This window comes from Corvus moneduloides, chromosome 2 (assembly GCF_009650955.1).
Source record: "Corvus moneduloides isolate bCorMon1 chromosome 2, bCorMon1.pri, whole genome shotgun sequence".
Taxonomy (NCBI): Eukaryota; Metazoa; Chordata; class Aves; order Passeriformes; family Corvidae; genus Corvus; species Corvus moneduloides.
Genome location: NC_045477.1, coordinates 4,465,643 through 4,490,067, shown reverse-complemented (window position 1 = coordinate 4,490,067; position 24,425 = coordinate 4,465,643). Strand labels below are relative to the sequence as shown.

General features: G+C 42.9%; 1 protein-coding gene across 5 annotated transcripts in view; it reads left to right on the top strand.

The window, feature by feature from the left end:
- Positions 1 to 24,425, top strand: part of MPZL1 (myelin protein zero like 1) — a 34,097-nt gene that overhangs the window by 6,531 nt on the left and 3,141 nt on the right. For 3 of the 5 annotated variants that reach the window (XM_032096038.1, XM_032096042.1, XM_032096051.1), the window contains exons 2-5: positions 8,009 to 8,169; positions 11,745 to 11,958; positions 16,433 to 16,565; positions 19,868 to 19,973. In XM_032096038.1, coding sequence (XP_031951929.1) covers positions 8,009 to 8,169; positions 11,745 to 11,958; positions 16,433 to 16,565; positions 19,868 to 19,973 — 614 coding nt within the window. Of the gene's footprint in view, positions 1 to 7,842; positions 8,170 to 11,744; positions 11,959 to 16,432; positions 16,566 to 19,867; positions 19,974 to 24,425 lie in introns of those variants that run through there. The other 2 variants (XM_032096030.1, XM_032096039.1) reach the window with 2 other exon arrangements.

The window sequence follows — 24,425 nt, the reverse complement described above, 5'->3', positions numbered from 1 at the left end:
ATGACTGGTATTTTTAACATAGTTTCACATGAGATAGTATTAATAACCAAAAAAAAAAAGAAAAAAAGCATGGAGGGGAGCTTTTGTTCCAGCCAGCAATATGTCAGTCTCTACTGTCCACTCCATGGGGATTGGGCTTTGCTGCTGTTTGGTTGTGTTTTTTGTCTACAACTTCTGATCCTTAATACTCTCATCTCCTTAGTAGTTGTGACGGTTTTAGTAGATTGCTATAGCAATTTTAGGAAATGCTTGTGATGGTGGGATGCTTTTTAATTCTCTCTGCCATGTGTTGAGCATATCTACCCAGCTTCTCTCAGTTCTTTAGTTAAGCCACTATTTGTGGGAAAAACCTGGTGTATTTCAAGGAGACTTTTCTGTCTTTTCTGCCTTTTTGTAATCTTAGTTCCCATTTTCTGGAATCTTTCCTTGTGCCCAGAAAATAATGTGCTGTGTTTGTTAGTGACTCTGTTAGTACTGCAAGATTAGATGTAGAATAGCTGCCATCAGCTGTTCCAGTTACCCTTTGCACTTTGAACAACATAACTTGCCTGCTGAGTTCTCCACTCTTTTAGTTTGGCTTTGTCAACAAGAACTGTTTACTTGGATTTGAGCACTTGTAAACTTACTTGGGCATGGAAGGAAAACCACTTCAGGGCTGTTGAACAGAAAAATGTGATGTGTGGTTTGGAAAGTACCTGAGCTCCTGATTTGTGTCCCAGCCTGCAGCATAGGCAGGGAAGTATTGCTTTGTGATCCCCAGGGAAAAGTACTAGAAGCAACTAGAAGTTACTTGCCTCAAGACTAAATATCTGCCCAAACCTGACGTATGACTGATCCTGTAATAGAGGTATGAGGCCATGCAGCTACACTGCTTACTTGTTCATGGTTCTCAGCACCTTTACAAGCATCTCTGTTTTATGAGATGAGAGAGTGATACAGCAGGGAAATTATCTCCTCAGGACTGAACAAGAAATCTGTGGCCTGTCTGGCAGGGGAGCTCAGGCATCCTTGGGTGTTTCTCATGCTTGTTCTTCATTTCTGGTTTCTTTCTGTGCTTTGAAAGTAAATCTCAGCATAGGTTCTTTTGCCTGCTCCTTGGCAGAACAATGAGCAGCTCTGCGTCATATGGAGGAGAACACGCCAAAAACTGACTGCAGTGTGGGAGGAGAAGGAGGCACCAAAGTTTGGCGACTCTAAAGTCTTAGTCTTTTAAGTCCTGTCAAAGTAGGTGCACAGAGGTATGCAGGGCTGACATACATGGATGTTATTGTCTGCTTTGACAGCTTAGCCACAGCCTGCTTAAGACTTCTCAATGAAACTGCTTTCTTTTCACTTGGGGTGACAAGATGCTATTTTTTCCCTCGTTGTTGAGTCGGGCAGAGCTTAGCTGAATGTGCAAAGAGGCCAGGAGAAAGCGAATGTTGCGTTAGCAGATGCTTGTCTCTGCTTGGGGGATGAAGGTTTCCAGCAGCATGGTGACAGGAGGTGGTAGGTGTTCATGGGCTGGGTGTCACAGCTGTGCTTTCTGATTCCTGGAGATGTAGGGTGCTGCAGGACCGGCTGTGTTACTGGAGACAGGAAGCTCTCTTTCCTCCAGCAGCCTGAGTTACTTGACAAGATTGGCAACCTGGGGAGGTGCTGTGGCAGCAGCTGAAAGCTGTTCCGGTGGATTGGTATTTGAGAATGAAATTAAACTCTTCTGTCTTCCTTTGAGGCAATGGAATTTAGTTTATGTTGCTTTGAAACTTAGACGTCAAGATTGGTTGGTGTGACTCTGTATAGTCATCACTTCTGTAGCTGGTGTTGCTTTGTGTCCTGTGTAAATGTATGGAGTGCAGACATCAAGGTCGTGGTGACAGGGGGGCTGCAGGGACAGTCTCCGTGAGGGGCTGGACACAGGTGGCTTCTTAATACTTGTGTGTTGTCCTTATGAAGTGCACCATGGTTTGCTCCTAGGTGGAACTGCTGGCATGGGTGCTACTTCTCTGTTAAGGCTAAATGATGTGAAGGAATTCTTTGTGTGGAAATTCTGTCCATGGTCTGAATGCTTTAACAGATCTCGTGGAGTTTCAGAGGAACAATTCTGGCATGTCTACTGTCTATTCAGGCAGGAAAGCTAAGGTTTCTCCACCAGGTGTTTTATGCACAGTGAAGAAATGGTCTGTGGGGACATAAATGCCTGTAGTTGCTGTTGGGGACCATAACTTCGTTCTGGTTTTCTGGGATGTTTTGCAGGGGTCTGGTTGCTGTTGTTTCATGCTGACTGTACAGAGAATCTGCTTTGTGGGAGAAAGAACTAAATGGCATGCAGCTGTAGTTGAGAATGCTGTCAACAGTAGGTGTTTCACAAGCCACTTGATATTGAGTAAGAGTATTATCTCAGTGAAAGGACTGATTCTCAAGTATATATTGTTTTTGTGACTTATGACCCTTAGTCATTAGAAAAAACCACATCCTCCTTTCTGATGAAACTTCTGGGCTGCTAGGGAGACCAGAGTGAACATATTGATACACTGAATTTTCTGTCATTTTGTCAAGACCTTTCATCCATAAGAGACTTCATTTATAAACTGCATACATGGCTGTATTAACCAGGTGTTGTTTAAGATAAGCAAAGCAAGTTGCTTGTATTAATTAATAAACTGATGATTAACCATTTCAAGAGGAGGGGCGTGTAACACTCTTCCTGGTGTAGGATGGGAACTGTAGCAGCCATAAGCATCCAGTATTTAGCAATCTGATGAAAGTTTCCACGTGGGCTGTGTTTGTGCTGGTGGAAATAAGATGCCTGTGATTACAGTGTTAGCTGTTTGCATTCTTGGCTTGTTAGGTCTCCTAGTGATCAAGCTGAGTTGAATCCAGGGGAATTGAGTTTATTTGGTGTCTTCATAGCCTTAATTAACAGAACATTTTCATTGGATCCATGATCTCAGTAGAAACGGTGGTCTACAAAGAAATTTTAATTAGCTATGTGTTAATTAGTGTAAAACTTAGGTGCACAGAAGGATTTCTTTGTGATATGCTACCAAACCAAATGGTCAACCATATTTCTACGTAAAAAATATAGAATAAAAACAATTCTTGCCCAAAATATTTTTTTTTAATCACTATGAGGTAAGTATAAGCAACCAGGGGATACAAGTACAAGTAGGAAAAGATGACTTCAGTTTCAAAAGGCACTGATCTCCAAACACTGGCAGCTTAGGCACTGCTGGATTTATACAGATGCAGTTACCAAATGCTTTGGAGGGCTCAAAGGAAGTGAAAGGATTTTGCAGGATTTGAGCAGATCCTCCCAAGCCTGAGGGACAGCATTTAGGAGGAGGTGCTACAGTTTGGATTTGAAAAGTTTTGGATGAGACCAATACTATAATGTGGTTGGGGACAAGAGTCTCTTCATACTGAAACAGGGATGGGTGCTTGGTGTCAGTTAAAGTACTGTGCCATGCCTGGGTGAATGTCTGTAAGCCTCTGTAACCCTCTGTGTCAACTCCTGACCTTGTACATTGTTTCGGGAGGGGACTGGACCATGATGTGGATGTCTTTGTGTTTAATCGAGCTCTGAATGGAAGCACTCATAGCAGTGGACGAGGGGAAGGAAGGACCCACGGTTTGAGCTGTAAGGTCACGGAGGCTGTGTCTCCTGTGCAGGTCAAGGTGCCAGCATGTGTGACTTAGCCAGTCTCAGCTGAGCTGGACAGAGATGTCCTGGAGAGGACACCTGTGAGGAGAATTCCCATCAGTGTGCTGGAGACAGCAACTGGGCATCTTCTCTAAGAATTTTTTGATCAAGCTGTACTGCATTTCGAAGAAATCAGTTCAATCCACTTAACAGTGCAGTGCAGCAGTCCTTCATGTTACTGTGGTGAAAACATTAAGCTTGGCCGCCCTTAGCCTCACTGAAAGCTAATGACACACTTTGGTTAACTAACTAGATGCAAACTCTTGTGGTTATGAATGCTTGTTTGCTATCATTCTGAATGATCTTATCTTTCCATACTTTGCTGCTTGGTAACTGTAAAGGCTTCTTCCACAGGGGTGATTCAGAGCAGTATTTGGTTGCCATTCTGAAGAGTCACAGTGATGGCACAGTGCCTGGGGGTTGTGAGCTGGGACAAGGCTGCATTATCTGAAAGCTCTGTCACTGGTTTTGTGTACCCTGGCAGACATGGTGGTGGTTTACAGGAAAGGCAAGCAGCTCTGCATCTTCAGATCTGTGTGAGCTCCTGGAGAGAGCTGCACCTTCACAGTTAGGAAGGTCCTGTTCATTCACAGCAAGGAAGTTGAAACAGTATCAAGTCAATAAATTTGATTATTCGGTAGCAATGCTGTATAATGAATAATGCTTGCTCTGGGCAAGTATATGTTGAGTACTCCATTGTCAACAGTCACTTAATGGAAGGAAGCAGTGATCTGGCATATGTGATGTCTCCCTCTTCTTGGGGTCACCCTTGGAGCAGCTTGGTTACCAGGAAGTGCAGTTCTTACTGGTCTGTTACTGTCCATCTGTCCAGAGCAAAAAGGACATGACAATAATAAAGGCCAAGGTACAAACTGGAGGTTTTAGTCTGGTGTTGGCTGAACAGGTGACTGGAAGCTCTGAAAGACTCTGCCTTGACCTGGGAAGAGTTCAGAGTCAGAGGTGCTGCATAGGTGTTGAGTTGGAGAGACATGTGGCAGGTGTGTGGTGGTAAAAGCAGTTGTGGAGGGCTCTGGGGGAAGAAATGAACTGTGCTTTTGTCCTGTTTAGTGTGAGCTGACAACGTAGCATTGACAAAGATGTCAGACTGAGGCTGTTCTTTGAACATAAGGAGACAGATCCTGAGCAGAGATGCAGATCTGAGTAGTCCATGCTGTGATGGGAGCTTGAACTTGTTTTGCAGATGATATCTCTGAGGCAAGATACTGAGGAAAGAGAGACCTGAGAATAGAGAGAGTGTTGATGAAGAATGAAGATCCATGGTGGGAAAAAAAAGAAAAGATTAGTAAGGAAGATTAGTAAGTTAGTAAGAATATGAGTGCCTTGTCCTATTTTCAAGAGTAGGAGGATTGTCTGAAAAGGAAGCTGTGGATGGAGAGTTTTCAGTGAAGTGTGGTGGTTGAAAATGGAGCTAGAGAGAGTTCTTGTTGTTGGAGTAAAACTGCTCAAACAACCCTAGGGATTTAAAAGAAATGGCTGAAGAGGCACAGGTGGGGGTTTTTCCTAAATTATTTTGATGATAGGTGAGAAAAATAGAAGCATTTTTTCTGCTGAAAAGAAGAAAAGCAGCTGAAGGCCAGATGAGATGTTCAGAAGGAAATACTGGGGCTACGGGCAGTTGGACAGGGTGATGGGATCAAGGAGGATGCATGGGAGAAGAGCAAATATTTACTTTTGCCCTATGTACCTTGCAGACTGTCCCTTCCTAAAGCACTCTTCTCTCTCAGACAGTCTCCTGTGATAATTTTTTCCTCTTGAGAGAAACTAAGGCTGGGTAAGCTTGAGGAATAGAGCAGTGGGTAAGTGTGACTGAAATATGACTCAGAACTCAACTTTCTCCAACTGAAATATTTAAATAGATGGAGGAGCTGGAAGGTGGATGTAATCCTGATAAATGTGGAAAGAGGAGGAAAAGAGCTAGAGCTGGCGATGATCCATGTGGATTTTATTAGGACAGAGGAGGCCAAAGAGTTCAAGGTAGTGGGAACAGCCACCATATCAGTAAAAGTATGGGATTAGAGGGCTGAGGGTGAAAACTGACAAAAGTTGTGTCAGTGTCTCTCTACCAAACAGTCAGGTTATGATTTAAGGAGCCTGTGTCTCATGCTGTAAGGCAACAGAAGCAGGAAGAATATTTTTGAAGCAGTGAAAGAGGCAGAGGGGAGAAAATCAGCAAAGAAGAACATGAAATTGAGCCAACAATAGGACAGATGAAAATTAAACTTGATCGAAATATCCGTACAGGATTACATAGTTCCTTCCTTCCCATACTAGGGAAGAAGTAGGGAGAAGTCTTTTTTTCTTCTTTTTTTGCTTCACTACAGTTCTAGTGAGTTAGAACAGTGACTTCTTTAGATTAGGCAGATCTGTACTGCCCACTGCCTGTGTGTGGCAAGGAGTTCTCTGTACCATGTACAAGCAGACAATGTCTGTGCCGGCTCTTTTCTTCCTACACAAATACTGAGGGCATCTTGCTTGTTTTATGCTTGAAAGGGAGGTTTGTTCTGTGGTTTGGACTTAATACAATGGATTTTATTTTATTTTATTTCTCTTTTCTACACCATTAGCTGGAAAAAATGCATAAAGCACAGCAGCTCTCAGTTAATTTAATTTGATTGCTAGGAGTCTTTGTATGTTCCAAATAAATATTTGGTAGTTGTTTCAGAAAAGAATATTTTTTGGCCCATAGTCAGAGTATGTTCAGGATAAAGGAAGCTCTGATAGAACATCATTATGAAAATTCACCACCCCTACTCCCCACCCCCTTAGGGTTCTTTTTCTCTTGGAAATGAGAGCAGTGATGACAGGAGAGTCTGAGGTGTCAGAGATAACCTGATGGGACTGAGGAGTTACTGAATTTTGGAAGTGAACAGTGTGGACTCTGAACAGCAGAATTAATGATTGGTGGTTTCTTCTGGTTTTGGTTATTGTAATTACTGTGGTGTGCTCAATTCTCCCATCCATGCTTGCGCGCTCGTTCTGTCAGATCTTTGCTGTCCATCTTCTGAAGGCTGCTGAGCTGGTTGCTCTCACTGACTAAAAGCACAAACCTCATGATTTAAGGACTAATGTAGGAGGGTTTTTATTTTCTTTCTTTTTATTTAAGCAGTCTTTGACTTGCATCTTTCTGTTTGGTTTGTCTACTTTGAGCTTCTTTATTCAAAGCTGAGAAACAAACCAGCCGAGGTACTGATGGAGCAGAAAGGTTTGTTCTCCTCTTTTAACAAGGGGATTTAAGGTACTGGGGCCCAGAAACATAGAATCCTGTGAATGGAAGTAGATTGCTGTTACCACCTCTATGCTGAAAATCATGGTTTAATAAAAATCAAAACTTACGTTTGAAGTATCAGGGACACACATCACACGTGCACCCACCCACACTGACTTGACAAGATTTTTGCTTTCATGTGGATATGACATGAACCCTGACAGACATTCTCTTGTGATGTCACAAGATCCTGCTTTGTTTTTCACCATAAACTTGAATGAGATGTATCTGCTTAATTCTGGATAAGGATAGCACACTGGCAGTTTGGAAGGTGCCAGATAAACAGTATCTTCAACACGTCTTTGGAATCACGATGAATTTTACCTTATTGTTAGGAAAACTACCAGTACAAGCACAATATTAACCTTGATTACTTTAAATTTGGGGGGTGGTTGTGGCCTGCTTGCTGTTTTGACTGTGCTTAAGTTAAGATAGAAAAAAATTAAACTACTCTCATGCTTCTGAACTATAACCAAGTGATTATTTATGAGGCCGTGCAGATAGAGACCTTGGAGCGTGGCAGAGAGCAGGAGTAGATGGCATAGCTGGAAGCAAGAGAAGTTTGATCCTCAGCTTTCTGGAGGTGAGCTTTTGTTTTACTTACAGCTAGGAAAAACTGGAGATAGGAAACAAGATGTGTGCCAGAGAGGAAACTGAGTAATAGCTGGGCCAGGTTGTTAGTTCCTCTGATGAGGCTTAACTATTACAATGTCTGCTGTCAGCTAGTACGAAAAAGTTTTAAACTCATCATTTGCGCCATAGAATTTACTTCCACAAAGTGTTGTAGAGGAAACATCTGTGAGTGGAAAACATCCTGTCACAGATAATAGAAGGAAGGAGAAGTGAATATATACTTGGCCTGCTCTGTACTTGTTCGATTGCAGGTATAATGCAATGTCTGTGCAAACACTTGGTCCAGGAGTTTTTGATGCCTCTTCTCTTCTCCCCTTCTAGGCAGTCTGATGTGAACTTCCTGATTCTCAAAGCAGCACTGATGCCTTTTGTTATCCTTCTTTCTTCTCTTTACCTTTCCCATGCAGTCCTAGTATCAGCAGTAGAGGTCAACACCCCGGAGGAGATGTTTGTGGAGAACGGGACGGACGCAAAGCTCCCATGCACATTCACATCCGTAGAAGTGATCAGCAGCGCAGCATCTGTCTCCTGGAGCTTTCAACCAGAGGGAGCAGCCACTCGTATCTCAGTAAGGAATGGCTGGAGGGGAGCAGACCTGGGAGGAGGGGATGGGATAGGTGAGCAGTGGTCTTCTAGTTGGTTCTAAGGAGCAAGCAAATACGGATTGGGGCCTCCTTCCGTGTGCCTTGTCTCCATCACTGTGATTTTAGGGGGCTTTTTTGGAGTTGTATAAAAATACTGCAGTCTGCTAGATCTCTGCCAAGACTGGAGTGTGCAGTGACCACAAAATACACAAAATAGTCTTAGGAGAGGAGTGTTGGTATGGAAGCTGTATGTATGTGTTGCCTTTCCCTGGTCTTAAAATTAAGAACCAAACACAGTTTAAGGAAAAGGGGGTTTTTTACCCTCGATATTTATGTATGTTATTTAGGGTGCCACCACTTCCAGGTGGAATGCGCTGAAATGCACACGCACGATAGATCACGTATACAATTCATAGGCCTTGCAAATTAGCATGTCTATCAAAGATTCCCCACTGAGAAGCTTAAATGAATAGTGTGATATCCCACCATCCCGAGGAATTCCCCCCTGGATGGGCCTATCTTGGTTTACAGGATGTGTTCTAGAGAAGACCTTGGTTTCTCAGGGTAGCATAGGACTTTCTGGCCCCAACCGCGAGGCCTCCAGGATGTTTGGTCTCCTGGCTTAATGGAATATTAGGACTGTGCTAAGTTATCAGGCTTAAGGAATTACAAGTATGCATGCTAAAAGCACTGAGGATACATAAAAGGGTATATAAAAGGTATATAAAAGAAAAGGCAAAAAAATCATGGCGTCATATGAAGTAGATGAGCATCTAGGAGTCTTGTAAATCCTCTATCCTTTGGCATTTGACTGAATACTGCAGTCGCAGAATTGGAATTACCACTGTAATTGTAGTGTCACATTGCGTATTGTGCTTGTTGTTTATTTTGCTTGTGTACTGTATAGCCTCTGTTTGAAAGGGTTTAGAGTAAGACCAGTCTCCCTGGTTTCAGAACAGAATTGAATAGCTCAAATCAGTAAGCAGTTACATCCTCATATTATAGTTACTTGACAAGTAAAAAATCAGGCTAGCAAGGAACTTGGGCAAATAATATTTGTCATTGCTCATTTCCTGTATGTTGGGCCCAAGTAGGCTCAGATCCTTTGGATGTGAATGTTCAAAGAAATGGCTTTGGTAGGTTGATAGCTGTCTTCTTCCTCTTCCTCCTCAGACACTTCTGCTTCTTTCTTGTTCCTTGTCCTGAGTGAGAATTTAGAGGAAGCAGAAGAAGGAACTGTGGGGCAGCTTTGAAGATGTGGGGACAGCAGATTGCTCAGCCTGTTTGTGTTTGTCTCCTTCCCTCTGCTACAGGCATGAGCTCATTTAAACTCTGGGAGCCCTTCAATGCTCAGAGCAGAGATGGTCAAAACCATCTTCCTAAGTATATAGAGCTCTGAAGAACGAGCTTCTGAATCTCAGTGAAATAAATACTTAGTTTTGAAGAGGGAGCTCTTCCCATTGGGAATCCAAAGCAGTAGTTGGGCATTAGCTTACGGAAGTAGGGCACATTTCCTGCCAGTGTGGAACAGGATGGGTGAAGAGAAGCCATCTGTTTGTGTGTTTTCCGCTCCCCATATATCCTGTTTTGCCATTCCCTTTCTGCATCACTGTCCAGTTGTAGGAATACAGCTTCAGCACATAACATTTTTTTTGGACTTGAAGTCAGTTCAGGTGTTCTACTTGGCTGTAGCTATCAGCACAACTGAGAGAAAAGCAAATTATCTTTGAGCAGAAGTGACCCAGCACAATTTGATGTTGATTCCCTGCTTCTTTTGAGGGTCTGGGGAAGGTATAGAGGGGATGTTTATTTATGAGCTCAAGTCATGGTATTGCATAGCTTGGTGGGTGTGAGTTTGAAAGATCAATCTCATGGTCAGCTTATGTCTGAGCTAAGCCCACGCTTCTCTTGACAAGGATGGTCCTGTGCCCCTTTAGAATCACACTGGCAATCTTGTGGCCATGTGGTGAGGCTGACTGGACTGGGAGCTTCCCCTGCTTGTCTCCTTCCCTCACCACATGTTCAAAGAAGTCTCATGTTAAACCACTCCACCATAGGCAAGGGATGGCTTGAATCACTTAGCTTGTGTTTCAGGACATATTTTACTTTGTGATTTCTCCTTCCCCAGGGGAGAACATCTAGAGAGCTGAGGAATCTGCCTCTGGGCTTCCAGGCTTCCAGTGGGATGAGTTCCCCTGTGCTAATGCAGTGCTGCTGTGTTAAAGGTTACAATCCAGCTGGAAAAGCTGCAGACTGATGCAGAGTCCCTCCAAAATGTTGACAGCATTGTGCTTGCCAACTTCCTACCACATGAAATAGTTTGTTGGATTTATGTTAATCTGTAGACAACAAACAAGATTGACTGCAGCATGACAGATGGCCATGATGTGCACATACCTGATCAGGACAAGGTTTGTGCGGCCAAGTGATAAGGCCTGATACTCAGAGCGCAGGTCTGATAGAGACGGTGTTGGAATAGCAAGCCTGAGATCAAGGGCAGGAAAGGGAAAAGGGAGAGGAGATGACTTGAAGGGAAATATGACTGTCTTGTAGGCAGTCTGCTCTGTTGCAGAGACACTGGTTTGTAAATAAGGCGGGAGAAAGAGGAAGCTGGAATATTGTCTTAAATTTCTTTTGTCATTCTCTGGAGACTGAACTGAAGGGAATTCAGGTTGATTCTTGATTAGGTTTGTCTTGCTGTCTTGCAGGATGTCCAATTAAGAAAGAATGTGCTCTTGTAATTCTCCTGCAGCCCTGATGCCTCTCTTAGGGTATCCCATGTGTTTGAAAGCAGAGTTGTCCTGTAGAAGTCAATGCACTTCTACTGCTGTAAATTGCAATTTTGGGAAGGTATTGTTAGGAAATACTCGGTTTCTCCTTAGTCTGTACTAAAGAGGTTTATTCTTCAAAGATTTTTGGTCATGTATAGGGAGTGCAGAGCCAATGTGCAGCTTAGTCACTTAAAAACTGGGAAACGGTTATATTTAGTTACCTGAAGGTTTCTGGAAAACAGCTAGATATCCTCTAAATTGGTCATGGGATTTTCTGAGGGGGTGGAAGGAAGGGAGAGTGTTGCATGTTAATTTAGCTGTGCTTTAGTTGCAAGTAACAAACAGCAAAACACAAGATAGGAAACTCGATATCCTTTTTCTGCTAGGATGCAGGCAGCTTCTTGTGCCTGAAAGACTGATGGCTGTGTTCCAGGGCTGTTTTATCCTTCAATTATTACCAGGTTACTAGGTTTTTTTCTCTTTCCCCTGCCTCCTTGTCTGCAAAACAGAAAAAAAACCCCTACCAATCCATCCACAAAACAAATCAAAACCAACAGAAAACTGAAACTTGCAGTCTCTTGTGCTGGTATGGTTGAGGTACAAGCATGGTTACGTGACCAAGAGGCAACAAGGCAGACTGAAGTGGTGAGGCAGGAGGAGAAAAACTTCAGCTGCTGGCTGTGTATAACACAGTTGGCACTGGGAGAATGCTGTAACAGTGAGAGAAGCACGGTAGCTCCGTAATCGCTAATTGGATTGTTCTTATATCCTCTTTTCCTTGACTGCAGTTTTTCTATTACTCTAATGGAAAGTCATACCCTGGAAAGGACATACCATTTAAAGACAGGATCACTTGGGCTGGAGATCTTAACAAGAAAGATGCTTCTATCACTATATCAAACATGCAGTTCCGGGACAACGGCACGTACATTTGCGATGTCAAGAACCCACCTGACATTGTTGTCAAACCAGGAGAAATCCGAGTTAGAGTTGTGGAGAAAGGTATTCACCCTATATGATTTTTTTCCTTCTCACTTGTTTTGTTTTGTTTTTTTTTTTTTTTTTGCCCCTCCATTCCTTGTCTATATCACCTTTATTGGGGGTGGGGGAGTAGCCTGGAGGGAGCAACTGGTTTTTTAATTCTCTTCTTCCAGGTCCTAATAATGGAACCAGTATCTGTCAGCTGTTTAAAAACTCTATGTCATACCCTTTTCCTCTATGCCCATTAATTCCTGTGGTTAAAACAATTATTAGCAAAAGCTGATGGAAGGCTTGATGAAAATGTCTTCTCATTTTGAAGTCCTATGAATATATTTCCTGCATTATGCTGCATCAAGGGTTAGGGTGAAATCTGGTGAGCAAGGAGAAAAAGTAGCAGACTTTCCTTTTTGAAACCCTTCTGGTATATATAATAGAATGCAAAACTATAAATCTGGCCCAAACATACAGAAAGTGAAATGCTGCTGTGTTCCATGCAAAGGTGTTTGTATTGGATGTGCATTCAGCCTCTTTTACTCAGGTGTTCTTAAGGAAACCATGGTGGCTCTTACAAATTTTAGGGCCTGGCTACTTGCATGGCAGTGGCATGAGGCTTCTTGTTAGCGTTTGGTAACGTCTGTCCCAGTTGAAGAGCACTTAGATTCTGTTTGTCAATTTGGCTCTTTATTTCCTTTGATCATCCGAAACATTTGATTGTTCTACCAAAGTTGGAGGTCAGCCAAAATGTGATGTTCTGTACAATGAAATGATTGTTACAGTAATTGCATTTCCAAATTTATAATTTAGGAAGGACAAGAATAAATGTTGAATTCATAAATGGCAGTGCTGATGCTGCTATTCCATTAGATTTCAATATGTTAGGGAAGATACCTATCTGTGTGTCCTAACTGGACATTGCTCATGAGGTCATTCCAAGTTCTTATGTAGGCAAGGTCTATATCTAACTTTTCTCTTCATGGAACAGTTTGGGTTGAGTGGGACCCTTGGAGGTCCAGCCATCACTTAGAACTTTCTGTTTCTTGGAAGTCTGAAGCCTATGTAAAATAGGGTCTGTTTATTTTCCCCCAATGATTGTCACTATGAAGAAGCAGTAAAGCAGCTGCTGGTTTGGCAAAGTCAGGCTGTCTTGGCAAAGCCTTTTCAGATTTTAACCCAGGTTAAGCAAGTGAGGACTGACTTCAGTGCACTACTTCAGCTGATACTTTTTGACAGTCTTGCATGCTGGCTTCCCCGTAGGTGAGACATCTGGACAAGAGAATCTCACTGATTCTGAATGGAGCACTGTATTTGAAATACTTCTCACCATCAGAAAAATGCTGCAACAATTGTCTTCAGCTGTCTGTGAAAACTTATCCTGAACTGAGCTGGAGCAAATTTTTTTCAATTAAATTAATTAAATTTTTTCAATTAAATTAAATTTTCAAATAAATACATGATGGCACTTTTGCATATTGTTTTTTTACTATGTTTACATCTAATGTTTCTGAATTGTTGTTCTGAACTGTTGTAAATTGTTCAAAGGCACATTCATTCTTTGCACATTTAAATGATCTAATAGATGATAGGTTAGTTCTAGGTTTTGCATTAAACATTTAACAAGTTCCACGGTGGCCTAATTTTTAAAAATTGCGAAACTAACCCAGGTGATTTTCACTGCAGTACCTGCATGGTGTTTGCACAAACAGCTCTATCAAGTACGGTGGAACAATCCTACAGGCAGGGATGAAAAGCAAGACTGCTTTTTCAGTAGAGTATCTGAATCTGGAAAGGACTACCATTCAAAAGCCTAAACAACAGAAATTTGTAGGGAATTCCAAGTTCTTACACTAGGCTGACCCTACTTGTAATAGGAAGCTGCTTAACACTGTGTTCAAGACAGCTTGTGTTACCTGGAGGTGATCCATCTTTAGTCTGAGCACACATGGGGAAAAAAATTGGAATGGTAAGAAAATCTTTACACTTAGGAGCAATGGAAACTTCACTTTCCTGCCTGTTTCATAAAACTGATACTGACATGGTCTCAATGAAATGGAAATTGCTCTGAATTTCAGTGCCAGTTAGTGAAAAGTGTTCTCTGAATGGCTGGATTTTTGGTTTGTGTTGAGCTGTTAACTTAAATATTGGCTTTCAGAGCTGGTGTTTGGTTATGTAGCTGGAACTGTCTTTTACAATGAAGTCATTGGCTGCTCTGGAAGTGCTTATGAGGAATTCATGTAGCTGTAGCATGTGGAATACTGGAAAATATTGGAAAAAATAGGGACCATTTTCTGAAAAGCAGTAAAGCCACGCTCTTAGTTTCACATGCAAATGCTAGCATTTTTTAATACAGTCTTAAAAAGCTTTGTTAACAGAATTTAACTGCTGTCCATCACTGAGATTCAAGCAACCAAAAAAACCCTCATGAGTCGAAGAAGTGACAAAACTATCAGAGTTCTAATGCCGTTCTTTCAGCAGATATTCTTCACTATAGTTGTGAAATGTCACTTGCTTTCTTGCTCTGATGAAGTGTGTGTGTTTTCTGGTGTACAAGGCAGCAGCTGGTCTGCTATCAGAAATGCATGTCTGTTTTGATGCTTTTGCAAACAGTTATCCCTGCACTTTAGGAGAGGTGAAAAAGCACAGAAACTAGGGAACTCCTTACATGCCTCAAAATAAATCAGTTCATTTTTGCATGGGCCTCAAATACAATCACATCTTACATATCTGAAAAATATTACCACTTGTAGGACTCCCTTAATAGCAGATGGATCCCTGGGCTGCTGAAGGGTTCTGGAAAGAATGTCTTCCTCCAGGTTGTGGCACTCATATCTTCATACTTAATTTCTTACTAAGACTCTGAATTCCCATATTGCTGTGAACTGGCATCTCACACGGGAGAGCCAGGAAAGCTGCTGCTGTGCTGTTTGGCTGAATGGTGTTACGATCAGTGGAAAAAGCCAGAAGTCAGGTAGCCCTTCTGCTGAAAATCACTGAATTCAAAAGGAAGAGGACTAAATGTAAGCCCTGTTTTCTCAGTATGATGCTTCTGCTTTGGGGTACTGCTGGTCTGTGGTCCCTGCTGGAATGAGTCCAGCAAAGGGCAACAACCACGGTTGAGGGACTGTTCCACCTTTCATGTGAGGAGAAATGGAGGCAGCTGGGTTTGTCTGGCCTGGGGAAGAGAAGGAGGGGTGACCTAGCCTGCAAAAGAGAAGAAAGATTCAGGAGAATCCTCTCACCAGGTATTTACGTACATTGATAGCACCTAAAGAAGACTGAGCCAGGCTCTTCAGTGGTGCCTGGTGACAGGACAAAAGACAATTGGCATAAGTTGAAACACAGGAAATTCCGTCTGCAATTAAAACCCCACATTTTTACTGTGGTTGAACGCTAGGACTAGGTTGCCTGAAGAGTCTCCCATCCTTGGAGACAGTCAAATCCAAAGTGGACAGAGTACTGAGCAAACTGTGCTACTTGGCTCTGCTTAAGCAGGGGTTTGGACTAGACAATCTCAAGACATCCCTTCCAACCTCAACAATTCTGTGATGATCAGATGCAAGTGTCTGAGAGGAATTTTTCTATATAGGTGTAGGTTTTACCTGTTGGATCTTTTGCTGATTCACTTATATTTGGTACAAGTAGCTAGTGTAGCATGGAGTCTTGTAAAAAACTCTCTGGCCTAAGATGTTCCTTGTGTTAAACACAATGTGGGGGGAAGGAGGGGACTTTGTTTCTTGCTGGGAAAAGCTGTAATGGTAGTCTGTGTATTCTTTGACTTGTAAGTATTTTGTACTCATTCTCTGATTGGCTTTTATTTCTGGCTGCTCTTTTTTGGCTTACTCTCCCCCAAAATAATATTAGGGAAGACGTGAGTAAAGCAATACTGTGTTCTTCTATGTGTTTTCCTGGTATTGTGCAATGATCCTGACTTAAGGGAAAAAAAATGAGTCTATAAAAATGTGCAGGGTTGTATTTTGAGACACCAGAGTCATGTATAAACCCTGCTAAGAGTGGTCCTGGTAGGAACTGTGCTGTGTGCTGCATGCTCCCTGGAGAACACCCAGCCTTCAGCACTCCTAGTGGATTAGCGATGTGCTGTGTCCAAATCTGCTTTCAGGCGTGCCTGCCTTTTCCTGTTGATCTCGCTGGGAATTGCCAGATGGCTGTAACCTGGTTTTTCATCCCCTTCAGATACAAAATGAGACTGGGTTGTCCTCATTGTCACTTGTGTTCCCTGACATGTAAAAACCTTTGGTTCAACATGAGCTCTCTCCTGAAGGACGGTGACATTAAGAACACTCCTGGTGTGTGCTCTGTTCGTACGTTACTCTGCTGGCTGCCTGCTGCCACTGCCACTTAGGTTGCATGCTGTAATTTCTGGGTATTACATTAGTGCCTTCTGCTCTAAAGGAATCCAGGCTCAAGGGCATTTGTGGTTTGCAGTTCTGTTGAGCAGGGAATGCAGAAGAGTTGAATGTTTTCTCCCTTCTCTCCGCAGACAGCCTGCCTGCGTTCCCCATTGCCACCGTGGCAGGGATAGCCATCGGTACGGTTACAGGTCTCTCATCGCTCATCTCTATTGTCGTGTGTCTTGTCATCAGAAAGAACAACTCTAAAAAACGATACTCTGGGTAAGAGATCTCCCTCCTCACCCGTGGCTGATGTGAGGAACAGCAGCAGGATCAGAGGGAGGGATTTAAGGGGGGTAGGAGTTGTTTCAGCCAAGCCTTGGCAACCATGGCTAGAGGTAGATATGGTCATGTGGAACTCTGATCATCTGCCTTTAGTGATTACCTCTGTACTGTGCTTGAAAAGATCTACTGACCGTGAGTTGCACCTGAAAATCACTAGGTGTTGAAGTTGATCCCCAAACACAAGGATATATGCCCTCAGAGCATTTAATCCAAGATCCCCTAGCTCTGGTCTGTTCCCCTTCCCTCCAGCTCTACTTTCCTTTCCACTTCTAAAGGAAAAGCACCACACATGCACTTTTAAGGAATGCTGTGTGTTGATATTAGGACTTGATTTTTCTGTTGCCAGTGCCTGCCTCCTAAGCCCGGAGTATACTTGCCAAAACCCCCTTCATCACCCTACTTGAAAGTAAGGAAGGAGTAGCCACTCTGCATCCATTCTCATTCACTGTCTGTTTTGCGTTAACTGTTACCATCCCTGCAGGGTTTGTAGTGTTAGGAGGATAACTCCAAAGTGAAGCACAGTTCTTTGAGTGGGCATATAAAAAAGTCACAAGAACTGACAAAGGCAGATTAGAGTCCTGTGGTGATGAAACTTGCTGCTGGTGGAGGAGGTGCTTCCTTTTTTCTCCTCTCTAATTAGCTGGTAACTTGCTTTTCTAAGAAAGAATGAAAATTATGTATGTAGTCGTAGAAACAACCCCAAAACATACAAGTTTCTTCTGTTCTTTGCCCAACAAATATTCCTGCTTATTGCAGGTTCTTTGGGTTGCCTGTGGGATAAAAGAAAATAACTCCAAAAATAAGATTGTGGGGATTTCCAAATTAAACTTTGCCCTGTCCTTTTCCCAGTCGGAGAGCTTAGACAAAGTGAGTTGGCTATTGCCCAATGGTAAGGCTAAATACAGCGAGGGTGGCTGTGTGTGCTCAAAATTGTGTGGAAAGCCTGGTTTTCCCTTTCTGCATGTGTCCTTCCCCTAAGAATTGAAAAGAACCCTGCAGTGTCATGCACCAGCAGTGTGCCTGAGGTGGCCTGCTTGCCCTGCTTCCCACTGACCTGCTCTCCAGTGTCTTCCTGCTGAAGGACACATGTTGGTGCTGAGCCCGGAGCAGTAGTTCATGCACTGTGATTTCTTGTAGTAGATTTCACTACTCTCTTGGGAGATTAATCTCTGAGGTTTAAATCCTGCTTTCACTGACCATGCCAGCTCTGCATGATGTGTAGAAAGAAACCAAGTGTGCTGTGACTCCCTCCAAACTTACGGACTGTCTTCTACATGATGCTAACCCGGTGTGTGGTGGTGGAGAGAAGCACTTCCTCCTAGATAACCATTCTGCCTTGAACTGAGGTGGGCTGGGGCCCTGCGTGGCATCTGGAACCCCTGCATGGCCACGGTTTCCATTCATGCTCTGACTTTGGTGTTTTTTTGTTTTGTTTTTTTTCTTTCTGCCTTGGTGTGCTGGGATCGGATCCTGCTTACCTTCCTCTCCTTACAGAGATCCTGATATAGACGCCAGATTGGGAATGTAACAGGGCTGGGTCTTCTCTTCCAGTCCCACTAGACACCATGGTAACTAATCAAGTTGGTGGTTGCTGTTAATACCTGTGTGTGTGTACACATTTCCTCTTCCTTTGCTGACTAACCAGCTAGCTCTCTACTAACATCACTGTAATTTGTGCTGGAATCTGTTGGCAAAGGGATGATGCATTTCACTGGGTGCTTGGGTTTCATTGTCTCGTGTCTGACTGGGGTGGAGTTGTTGTTTATCCCAGATGGTGTCCCTCCATCTCTTCCAACAGTGAACTTGGCAGTGCATTGACTAAAGCACAGGAAATTCAGAGCTCTTTCTGTGTCAGAATAAAAGTAAATTCCCTGTAAGCTCAGACAGTTTGGGTGTTTGAAAACTTGCAGGGATCTAAGTACATTAGTTGCTTAAACCTGAATGATAACACTTAGATAGTGTAGATCTGAGGAGTTTTGTGTATAAAACAATTAATGATTACATAATTTTGGTAACAGAAGGGATGCATTGTCTCTGAGACAGTAGAGACCCCTTGCCATGATGGCTGGGGCAGTATTTTTTAATTCTTATGCTGCATGTATGAGGAGCTAAGCTGCTATGGTAAGACCTATCAAAGGATAAAAAAAGCTTGCCCTGTGAGGAGGTGGTCTTCTTAATGTCACTGTCCTGGTTTGTTTCTGTACTCACTTTATACACTGTCTGTCTACAAAGACTGGGGGAAAAGGAAGCCCAGTGGCCAGGGGGTTGTGGTAGCAGAGGGCACTCCTGTGACTGCTGCCAAGGAGGTGGCTACTTAACTTCCTTGGGTGCTTGGGTACAAGGAGGTAGACCTAGCACTGAGAGACCCATTACTGCATTGTCCAGAAGCCACCATCTTGAAGGACATTTGTTCCTGTAATTAGCTTTGTGACATTAATTTCAAGTCACATGCTTGTTTTCTTTTCAGTCCTGCTTTAAGCAGATGGAAAGAAGCAATCAGAGGGTGAAAACCAGCTGCCTTCTTTTAGGGGTGTTGGTTGTCACCACGAGACAGTTCTTTTGTTTGAAAACCAAGATTTGCCTGATTAGATATTCAAGTAGCTGTATGAGGGCACGTAGCTTAAATGTCCTGTGTGACTCCTGAGGTAATTGCTCCAGAGAACTGGTGTCTGCTGGGAGAATTACTTTGGGCTCACAGCTGAACTAAAAGCAAGGGAACTAATGCAGAGTTGGGTAGGATGTACCTTGCTGGCTGGCAAATGTTGCCTCTAACTGTAGCCCTGGTACCACACTTGCCTCAGTGACAGGGACTGTTTATCTCCTAGTTAGAAGATAATTGCTACTTACCCCTGTTAACTGAGAAGAAAACACATGATTTTAGAGAGGTTGAGTTGAATGGGGAGTATCTAAGGACCAGGGGTTGTGGAGGAGCTGCTGTCCTATGTTAATAGCTGCTCCTTCCTGTTGCTTACCAATGAAACTCAGAGGAAGGACAGAGAAATGTCTCGGGAGAGATGGAGAATCGTGTGTGTTTATTTCAGAATCCATTATGTTCATTTTTTTACTTTGGTGTAATGTACCGCATTTCATTTTGCCATCATTCGTCTTCTGTTTTTTTTTTTGTTTTGTTTTGTTTTTGTTTGTTTGTTTTGGTTTGGTTTTTTGTTTGGTTTGTTTTTTATTTTTTGTGTGTGCCTCTTGAACACTGTCGTGCAAACTCTGCTCTGCCACCTCGTCAGCTGCAGTACCTCTGAGAGCTTGATGTCTCCGGTTAAGCAGGCTCCGCAGAAGGCGCCCTCCGACACAGAGGGCCTGGTAAACAGCGTGCCCGCCAGATCACACCAGGTAAACTGCTCCTGCTGCTCCCAGGCAGGACTCCCCCCGAGCCTGGGGCAGCTGCTTTGGAAAACATCCAGGCAGGGTGGGATTCGTGCATTGGGGGCTGTCTGCTGGTGAAAGTGCGTGCTCTGGTCAAGGGGTGCACAGTAAGCTGGGACTGCTGAACTCTGCTGTAGAAGGCTTGGTGCAGTCGAAAGAGCAGCATCTTGGTTTAGCTGAGATGGAGTTTTATGCCCTTTTCATACTAAATTATAAAAAACTGTGCTTGTGATCTTGTGCATTAACATGTACAGGTGGTAGTGAAGTGCAAGGATGAGGAGTGGTCAGTGAGTATCTCTGTAGCACAGACACAACACTATGTCTGCCAGATATGGATCACCCCATAAAGCTGCCTAATCTGTTCTGGGATGGTAATGGGGAGGAATTTGCCTTACACTCTCGTGCTCCATGGCACATCCTTCCTTCACAAGGAGAGGAGCCAGATGCTGACCAGTTTGCAGATGACTTGTGCTGCTGACAGCTCTGGTCTGCTGAGCTTCCCAACTTTTGTGGCCTTGAAAGTGCCGCTCTTTGTGCTTGCTGCAGTTGGCAAAGTTCTGCTGACTTTGAAGGGAAAAAGTGGCTTTTATCCAGACTTAGCATCCCATGGGAGGGGACAGAGCATGAGTCAGACAGGGATTCTACGCAATGGATCCTTACCTGCTACCAGTACAGGATTTCCTTATGTGGAAGCTGTTTCTTCCCTCTTGATTTGTATATTCCCAGCAATTTTCCTGTGGAGATACAGGTCCTGAGAGAGTTTAAGTTCAAAGTAGACTTCTTCTTAATTAGCCACCTTTTAGCAAGTGGCCGCAGTGTCGTGTGTGCAAGTTAATACCTGGTTCCTTATTTTCTCCTCAAAAAATAATGGACATGTGTGTTAGTGTGCTAATGCTACAGGAAAAGAACAAATGTGCTAACAGTCAGCTCAGTAAAGTCAAAACTCCTACTCTGCTGGGCTTCTGGTTTGGTTTTGAAATGCATTTTGTTCTGGACCATGCAGTATTTCCAAAGTTTTAGCACACAGGCCCACAAAGCTGCCTTCTGACTTCAGAGATCAGTTATTCTCTGAACACAGAGGCTGTATACTCAGGATTTTAAAGTAGTCACATTTTGACTGGAGTGGGTCTAGTAGCAGCAGGCTGCCTGTAAGGCCTAGATAAAGCTTATCTTTTCTAGATCATGGGAGATGCTTCTGGAATGGGTGAACGAGACAGGTGATTCCCACCATCTCCGCTTCCAGGGGAAAAAAAAAAGAGATTTTGTGGGATTTATGATGCAGTAGCTGTTGGAGTCAACGTCCATAGGTCAAAAAACCAGGATGTTTTATCTAATTACTGTTGTGTGAAGGAGCACATGCAAGTGCCTTGAGAGCTACACGCAGATGCTGTTCTGTGCTTGCATCTTGAAAGCAAAAATACTCCAATGTTTTGGTGTGAAAACTTGTGGTGTCCCCACCTTTCCATGTCCCCAGTGTTCTGGGTCTCAGTGTGCTGGAAGGAGCAGCAGAGTAAATCTAAACTTTGTAATGTTAACTCAGAATCAGGGTGCTTTTTCCCTTCTGTAGTCACTCTGGTCTGTTTATTCATTGACAGAGTTCTCCCTGCAGGTAAGTTCCGAAAGGAAAACACAAAGTGTGAACACTACTGACCTCAACAGAAAAATACTGCAAATGGCTTTTGTTTTGTTCAGTTTTAGTTTAGTTTTTTTTATTTTTAATCTCTTTTGTCAGGCAAAGAGAGCTTCTTTTCTTGGCAGACATTTGTAGCAGCAAGTGGTTCCTGTACCTCCTGTTAAACATTTGCCCCATCTTTACAGAACATATTTACTTTTTTTAAAAAGATCCACAGTGAAATGAGGGTAGGTCAGATTTTGAACAGAATATTTAAACAAGTGAGGAAGCTAAATTTCAGTTGATTACACGTACATTGTTAGCTTCTAACCATTGTTTAGTTGTTTCTTTAAGGGTCATATCAGCATGCAAATCAACATATTTGAACTCTTGCATCACATACAAGTAAAACCTGCTGTTTCTTGGTAATCAAGAAATGAGTTGCAGTATTCAAGCTTTTGAGGTGTTGTCTAGGTGAAAGGCAGATACTCATTCCTAGCAGTTCCCAAAGCTGTTGCAGGCTTCTTTCTGATTCAGGCAGACTCTTAATCTCTTGGAATGCCTGGCAGCTCTAGACCAGTGGTTCCCACAGTCAGTGCTGTGGTCAAACAGCAGAGGCCTGTGGTCTTCTTGTCGCTTTTTTACAAGGTGGGATGTGTAGGAAGTGAATGAATGCTTTGTATTTCTCTGGTGGAAAAGAACTGTGAGTACAAACAAAACTTCTGCCTCTGCAAGTTAAGAACAGTAACAGAGGTGTTCACAGAGTGGCATTTAAATTAATTAAATGAAGTTCATTCATTTTTTTATTTATGTATCAGTTCAAGAATCAGTGATGGAGTATTTGTCTGCATCACATCTCAGCTGAAAGTGCACTGAGCCTGCACTTCCTTGGAGTTTTGAGTGCAAGTTACTCAGGTGTGGACCTTGCTTTCTGGAATTTGCATATCTGATTCTGTGAGTGTTCAGCTGCTTGAATCAGCTCCACTTGTTTTCACTGTGCCCTCCTTCTCAGCAGGTATGTTCTGTCCTGTCAGATTTGTCTGTGGTGGTTCTTGTCAGTGCCATCATTCTCTAGTGACTGCTGTTCTGCCAGGACTGTTACTTGCGTGGGTAAGAAACGACTTCCAGTGAAGGCAAGAACTACATGGATTTCCCACATGGATGTCCTTGTTTGGATCCCAGGACCCTGAGAAGGAGCAGTTCATGATGCCAGGAATCTTGATTTAAATTTCAGATACCTTTCCCAGAGCCAGAATCTATGGTAGTTGCAGCATCATTCAGAATTCGAGAAATTTGAAAATTCTGTAAACTCCTGTTGGATCATGGTGGTCTAACTTTGTAATTCCTTTTTCTTTGCTGTAACTTGCAGTTCATGACTCTGCTGACAAACCCTTAGCAGGTACGTCTGCTACTCTTTTCCCTTCAGTTCTGAATAGAAAAATTGCAAGGCTTCAGGAAATGCTGGTTTTATATAGCAGTGCTGGTCTGTCTTCTGGTTCTGAAGAGTCAGGATGAGCTTGCTTGGGATTAGATGAAAGTTCTGAATTGTTTAGACTGTTTTTAAAATGCCCCAGGTGACGCTTATAGTCAGCTAGAGAATCAGTTGGCAGCAAATCAAAAAGATGAGCACTGCAATAAATCCTTGGCCCCTCCTTTTCTCTGTGTTGGCCATCTACCACTTTTTTTAGGTGACTGACAATAAACACATTGAGACAATGATAGCTTGGTCTGGATCAGCTGATCAGACCAGTCAGTCTCTCCACACCACTACCATGCTGGTTGCAGCTGAGTAACTATATTTAAACTGGCAAAAACCTAGAATAGTGGTAACTGATAGTGAGTGAACTCCTGTGGTAGAAAATTGACCCATCAGAATTACTTGAACAAAATTTGGAATGTCATAGTGACTACCTTATGCAGTTAGATTTATTATTTTTATATTGTTTTAAACTGATAGTGCTTTCAAGCTGAATTTATCATGCCCTTGACCTCTGGCCTCAGGCAGATGAGACTTCCAAAATTGCTTGCAGTTAAACTTCAGGGTTACTTCGCCTTGAAGTTTATATAGACACTGTGCTCTGATTGGAATTAGTAATGTAATTTCAATACAGTGTTGGAGACCAGAAGGACATGAAAGCAAATAGCAGAGAAATAAAAAAAAAGTTGCTATAATGAGATTTGAAATCTAGAGTTTTCTAGGACATCAGGGTCTTTTTTTCCCCCCATTTTCTCAGTGTGTTGTTTATATTCAGTGTTTTATACCTACTTGCAAGTTTTCACTCTTCAGTCCATCTTCTTCCTGTGTTCTTTATTACTTTGGAAATACTTTACCCAGAAAGAAGAAAATGTGGATTTAAATGACTTCTGAAAGAGAACAAGGTGTTTCTCACATGTGTGCTCTGCCACTGTGCTGGGGGAAAAGCAGCTGTGCAAGAAGGTACCTGCCATCCTTCAAGGGTTTAATTTTCTGTACAGAAGGTCTGTTTTCATCTCTGGCTCATAATTGCTTTGGAAAATAGATGGAAAAATTTCTGTGTCAGGTCTATACAAATATTTTCTAATTTGTCAGGACTCCAGAAGTACTGGCAAGAAGGGGGTAGGAGTGCCAGTGAAGGCTACTTCTTCCTGGGACGTACGGGAAACCAGAATAGTTAAATGGATGAGAGGTTTTGAAGGAAAAACTGCTGAAAAAGCCACAACCAAACTAAAAGCTCTCTTTTTAATTCCCTCCCACTCACTGCCAGATAGGACAGTCCCTTTCCCTCCTGCATGGGGTGTGTGGTCCCTCTGTTGAGGTCGCATGGTAG